The 6991-nt window shown below is 39.5% G+C and overlaps 1 protein-coding gene across 1 annotated transcript in view; it reads right to left on the bottom strand.

Moving 5' to 3' along the window:
• Window positions 1-6991, bottom strand: part of EPSTI1 (epithelial stromal interaction 1 (breast)) — a 220995-nt gene that overhangs the window by 68784 nt on the left and 145220 nt on the right. Inside the window, exon 8 of the mRNA XM_006884612.1 lies at window positions 3440-3472. Coding sequence (XP_006884674.1) covers window positions 3440-3472 — 33 coding nt within the window. The remainder of the gene's footprint in view (window positions 1-3439; window positions 3473-6991) is intronic.

The raw sequence follows: 6991 nt of genomic DNA, 5'->3' as shown, positions 1-6991 counted from the left end.
CTCTTCATTACTTTAGAGAGGTTCCCAACAGCAGACTTTCCCATGGCAATGCGTCTTTTAATTTCCTGGCTACTGGTGCCAAGAGTGTTGACTGTGGAGCCAAGCAAACTAAAGCTGTGAACAATCTCAATCTCTTATTATTTGCATGACAACACTCCAGAATAAGAGTTGCATAATAAAGTGGACTGGGGGGAGTGGATTGTGCGGCAATGAAAGAATTTCTTTTTTCCAAAAAGAAAAGCAAATTGGGGTGGGGTCGGAAGGGAGGAAAATGTGCAAGAATGAATGAATGGAAATCCAAGTTCTCTACAAACGTTCATTAAAATCTCTATTTTTTTTTAAAAAAAAATCTCTATTTTTAAAATAAATCATTATTGTAGAACAAGTATGAGGATCCAAGTGGGACAGGGTACAGCCGAGGGGAAAAGGTGGGCAGGGGGCAAGGGTGATTAATCATAGGGTTGCACAGTTGATAAAAAAAGGAAAGGATGGGTGAGGCAAATGGGAAATATCCAGTGTGGAAAACAATGTTATAGGAACTTTGTAAATAAACCTGTACTAAATAACCAAAATAAAACAAAAACCAAACTTCTCCAACAGGGTAAGAAGGAAAGCCATAGACAGGTAAAAAATATTTGGTAATGACATATCTGATAAGGGACTCCTATCTAAAAGTTATAGAATACTCCAGAACCTCAACAAGAATAAGGTAAATAACCCAGTTGCAAAATGAGTACAGGATATGAATAGACACTTCACCAAAGAAGACATTGAGGTGGCAAACACATGAAGCTACCAGAGAGATGCAAATAAAAACAACTATGAGATATCATCTCACCTTGACAACAATAGCAAAGTTCAACAGAGGAGCAAACAGCAAATGCTCGCAAGATCGTGGAGAGCTTGGAACAGTTATTCACTGCTTGGAAGTGCAAAATTATTCAACCATTATGGAAAGCAGTTTGGCACTTTCTCAAAAAGTTGGAAATAGAAAAACCACTAGACCCAGCAATTGCACTGCTGGGAATAAGCCCTAAAGAAACCAGACAGAACCTGTATCCAAACAGAAGTATACACACTCAAGTGTATTCCTGTGTTGTTTACAATAGCAAAGAGATGGAAACAACCCAAGTGCTCATCAACAAACAAATGCATAAAAAAACTATAGTATATTCACACAATGGAATATGATGTAGCACTGAAAAATAACGAACTTGTAAAACATGTCACAATATGGCTGGCCCTGGAGGACATCATGTTGAGTGAAATGTCTCAGTCTCAAAAGGACAAATACTGTATAGCACTACTATTATGAAGTAGGACTGACATTGGGATTTGGGAGGAGAACAGGAAAAAAGTGGAGATAATGAACACTGTATTGGAACAGATGAGGGAGAGAATTGTTTAAAAGAAATATAATTAGGCATTATATGTAAGACAATGATCCAGAATAAGAGGTACATTGCAAAGACAATTGGGAAAAGGGGAAAGGAAAGAAGGTAAGAGAGGAAATTGTACAACAGTGAATGAATATTAAGACGAAAAAAAAATTCTTCACCACACATTCCCTTGCTGCAAATGCAGCTATTAAATCACTGAAAAGTTCTCAAACCTTTTCCTGCCCTAAAATTCAAACAAACTCATTGCTATCAAGTGGGAATCAAATCATAGCTAACTTTCCAGCAGGTTCTTGGAGACTGTATTTCACACAGGACGAGACTGCCTAACTTTTTCCTGCAGAGACACTGACGGATTTGAATTCTCAAAGAGGCACCTCCTTTGAACTAGCAGTGCAACCCCCTACAGACGATACCACCAGAGCTCCCTTTCCTTGCATTATGTGATGCTAAAATAAGAAACATATGTACCTATTTCAACTTATCTACAAATTCACTTTGAAGGCACACTTAAGAGCAGATCTCATCCGTAACCCAGAGATTGCCTGTACCTTCTTTTAAAGGTGCCATGTTGTTCTTTTAGCAGAATATGGGGCAGTATCTTAGTGTCGGAGCACATCTAGGTCAACTGGCAGAATACAGTCCATAAGACAATGTTCCACATCCTACTCTGATGAGTAGTGTCTGGGACTTAAAGACTGCAACTATCCATCTACGAAACAACTATTGATCTCTCCTTGTTTAGAGAACAAAGAAAGAAAATGAAGACTTGGAAAAGTAAATCATACTACTACTAACCACAATACCTCTGACCGAAGATCAGAAGAATTAACCAGTGCCAGGTTACCAGTACTGATCATGTGAATCAACATCACAATAAAGAGAACTAGGTGGAATGGGTTAACACCCATGAAGAGTGTGCTCATTCTATAAGTTCATTTTATAAGGAAAAGAAATTAGAGAAGAAAATTAAAAGTCCTAAAGAGCTACTGGTCTAAAATTAACTTGAAAGAGGCTTGTGATTACTGCTTTTGAGAAACCTTCTAACTTGAAACTGGACACTCTCAGGGGTCACCTTCCATTCAGATAACAGACAGGCCTGTAGAACAAATAACAATATCTGCTAAGAATGTACTTCTCTTATGCAACAATGAAAGAATTGTTTTTTTAAAGTGAACAGGGATGGAAAGGGATTAAAATGTGCAACAATGAATGAATGAAAATCCAACTTTTCTGTAAACTTTTGCTTAAATCACAATGTTTTTGAAAGAAAAAGAATGTACTTCTCAGAACAGTCAACTCTATGAGACCAAACACTTACCCAAAACGAAGGATGAGAAGACGGCAGCGTCAGAGAAACCAAATTAAAATGGAGAATCCAGAGAGGATATAGGGAGAGTGCTGACACACTTCAGGGATTACAAACTCTTTCACTGAAGAGTTGATATATGAACTATTGACTGGAAAATTACTTTGCTAAATAAAGTTTCACCTAGAGCATAATAAATGTGGAGGATTTTAAGGGGGGGAAAAGGAATATGGATCCATGTTTTTTTACTTATAAAAAAGAAGAACTATTGAACACAAACTATCATAAAAAATAGCCACCGGAAGAGATAAGGGGTGGTTTAAGTCACAGAGCTATGACACAGGTAAACTCTGAACACATGATACTCAGTGAAATAAGTTAAACACAAAAGGACAAAGACTATACAATCCCACATATTCAAAGTAGACAAACTTGGAAAATGTATTGAGACAAAAGCTTCTCAGGGGTTATCAAGGATGATAGGAGGAATGGAGAGAGAGGATTTATCACTTAGGGGACATCAAGCTTCTGCTAAGGGAAATATAAAAACTTTGGGGGGGAAACCCAAGGGTGATGTTTGTAAAGTATGATGAAGATAACTTATGTCACTAAATCATGTTTATGAAGAGTGTTGAAGTAGAAAATGTTCTGTTACATATTGACAAATGTTTTCTTTTTTTTAAGTCATAAGGGCTCTTAGAAGGGTTAAAAGCTATTCCTAATACTAACTTACCCAAGTGTTATCCTTAGTTAGGACTGGAAGTTTCTGGTAAAAGAAAAACAAATAGAAAAAAGAAAACATTTTATGACTATTTTCTTAGTTACAAATTCCACATTTTTTTCTAAGTCACTATATTAATAACTTTTTTCTGTCATTAGGTATTTATTAACTTAGGGAGCACTAGTGGCTTAATGGGTAAAGAGATGCACTACCAACCGGAAGGCAAGTAGTCCATGTGTAGCAGCTATTATGCAGGAAAAAGATGGACAGTCTCCTCCTGTGCAATTTACAGCCTCTGAAATCCCACTGGAGGGCCAGTTATAAGTCGGTTCTAACTTAACAACACACAACAACAACAAATGTTTTTGTTGTTGCTGCTGTTGTTGTGTGCCGTAGAGTCTGAACCAACCCACAGCTGACCCTCCAGCGAGTTTTCAGAGGTGGATAATTTCACAGGAGGAGACTGCCCATCCTCTTCTTGCAGAGTACCTTGTGCATTTGAACTGCATTTCTTCTGAATTGCAGTGCAGCGTCTTGCCACTAGGCCACCAGAGCTCCCTGGAATAATGTTGTTGTTGTATGCCATTGAGTTGCCTGGGACTCATAGTGACTTTATGTACAGCAGCTCTGAAGCCAGCCTCGTCCTGAGCCAGTCTCACTGGCTCTGACACATCAACCCTCATTGCCCCAGTTACTGTATCAATCCATCTCATGTGGGCTCTTCCTCTCCTGTGCTGTGCCTCTACCCTTCCGAGAATGATGTCCTTCTTCAAGGACCAGTTTCTCCTGGCCATGCAGCTAAAGTATATGAGCCAGAGTTTCAAAATCCTAGCCTCCAGGAGAAACTTGGTTTCACCCTCTCCAAGACAGACCTATTGGTTTTCTTGGAAGTCCATAGTATGTTCAAGACTCTTCTCCAGCACCACAACTCAAAGGCATCAATTCTATAATTTTTATGTCATTCAGCTAAAAAATCTATTTTCATTCAGTCTTCCCCAAAAGTTATGTTTGTAACAAATTAATTCAACAAAATATACTTAAGCAAGCAAGGTGTTAAGACATGGTTCCAGATTTCAAATGTTCATTACCCTCTATGGAAGTCTGCCCCCAATACTAATGAGTGCAGTATGGCGTGATTATTTTGTGGCTGAGGAAGATGAAGAGAAGGGCATTTAATTAAAATGGGGCATTGAAGATACTTATCCACACATTACATTGTCGGTTGGTTGGGGTTTTTTTACACGTGTTTTAAAGACTAAGAATCAGGCTAAGCAGGGGCCAGGGCATTGTGCAAACTAAAACAAAAACTTAAACAGTATTAAGTTCTAATTTAAAGATTGTGATAGAAGCATGTGTCTGCTTCATTCTTCTCTCAAAAGATATCCTAAACAAAAAAAAATGCACTTAAACTTTTAACTTGTATATAAAATGTTGTTGTTGTTATGTGTCATCAAGCTGCTTGCGACTCATACCGACCCTATTTACAACAGCCCTAAACTCTGCTCTGTCCTGTGCCAATCACACAGTCTCCGATACACCCATCCCGATTACCCCAGTCACTGAATCAATCCACCTCATAGAGGGCCTTCCCCTCCTGCGCTGTCCCTCCACCCTACGAAGAATGATGTCCCTCTCCAAGGACCGGTCCCTCCTTACAACATATCCAAAGTATGTTAGATGGAGCCTCAGAATCCTTGCTTCCAAGGAGCGGCCTGGATTGACCCTTTCCAGGAAGAATCTGTTTGTTTTCCTAGCAGTCCATGGGACCATCAATACTCTTCTCCAACACCACAGGTCAAAGGCATCAATTCTCCTTCTATCCTCCTTGGTCATTGTCCAACTCTCTGATGCATAACAAGTGATTGCAAGACCATGGCCTGTATCAGACACACCTTAGTCTCCAGAGAGATACCATTGCTCTTCAGTACTTTGGAGAGGTCCCTAACAGCAGACTTTCCCATCGCAATACGTCTTTTAATTTCCTGGCTACTGGTGTCGAGAGTGTTGACTGTTGAACCAAGCAAGCTAAAGCTGTGAACAATCGCAATCTCTTCACCATCCATCCTGATGCTGCCAATTGGTCCAGTGGTGAGAATCTTTGTCTTCTTGACATTGAGCCTCAATCCATATTGAAGGCTGCAGTCCATGATCGTCTGCAGCAAGCACTTCAGGTCCTCCTCAGTTTCAGCTAGCAGGGTTGTGTCATCTGCATAACGCAGATTGTTGACAGATTGTCCACAAATCTTGACCCCCACATTCCTCCTCATAGAGCCCAGCCTCCAGGATAATCTGTTCTGCATGGAGGTTGAAAAGGTATGGAGACAGGACATATCCGATAGTTATCTATACTCCCAGATCAAAATACATGGAGAGAAAATGAATGAAGAAATGGTAAATCACTTGTAAAGGAAAAGGTCAGCCGGAGACATTTTGGGGAAATAAGCCAATTTCTTCTGGAGAGTGACATAAAGGCCAATGAAGACAGGCTAAAGGTATCAGGGAAGATAGATGAATGACTTCTGTGTTGTTGTTTTCCAGATACCACCGAATCAGCTCTGACTCATGGCAATCCCATGTGTCAGAGGAGACTTGTGTTCTGCAGGGATTACACTGGCTGATTTCTGTGGAAGTAGCCAGCCAGGCCTTGCTTACAAGGCACTTTTGGTGGACTCCCACCTCCTGCCTTTTGACTGGCAGCTGAGAGTGTTAGACATGTGCACTTTTGAAGCATGACCATCTTACACATATCTATATAATGAAAACAAGCATCCAGTGTAATACAACTGGATGGACCTTATAATAGGAGAGGGGTGTAAGTTAGAGCAAATATTCCACCAACATTAATGCACACACACAAGTCACTCATGTATCTTTTAATATGAAGTCTTCAATTCTAGAGCACCCGATCATTTAATATTAAGGTTCCGGTTCTCATTCTTCTACATTTTCCAGTTAAGGCCCTTGATGCTGATGCTTGGAATATGGGTATGACCAAGACATGACAAATTCTCAACTTTTGTCATTTATCATGTTGTTGCTTTTTGGTCTGGTTGTGAAGAATTTGGGGCTTTTTATGTTGAAAGTAATCCTGCTGGAGGCTATAGCTTTTACTCTTCAGAATGTGCTTAAAGTCCTTTTCACATTCAGCAAGCAATGCTGTGTCATCTGCAATATCACAGAATGTTAATGAGTTTTTTTTCCCAGCCTGATGCTGAGTTCTTTTTCAGATCCTCTAACTTCTTAGATCTTTTTGTTCAGTATATACATTAAGTATGGTGAAAGAGCTAAATCCTGGCACAGGTCTTTGCTGATTTAAAGCAGAGTATCAGAAAATCAAAAGGACCGAACTTGCTCAGCATATCTTAAGCTCAAGGAACTGAAGAACAAATTCAAACCCCGAGTTGCTATAATCAAGGATCCTTTGGGCAGAATGTTGAATGATGCAGGAAGTATTAAAAGAAGATGGAAAAAATATATCGAGTCACTGTATCAAAAGGAATTGGAAGACACAGAAGAATTTCATGAAACAACATATGAGCAAGAGCCTATGGTGATGAAAGAAGA

Source organism: Elephantulus edwardii, unplaced genomic scaffold (assembly GCF_000299155.1).
Source record: "Elephantulus edwardii isolate Elephantulus edwardi_28Jun2011 unplaced genomic scaffold, EleEdw1.0 scaffold00036, whole genome shotgun sequence".
In the NCBI taxonomy this organism is placed as follows: domain Eukaryota; kingdom Metazoa; phylum Chordata; class Mammalia; order Macroscelidea; family Macroscelididae; genus Elephantulus; species Elephantulus edwardii.
This window is presented reverse-complemented; position numbering and strand designations above follow the sequence as displayed.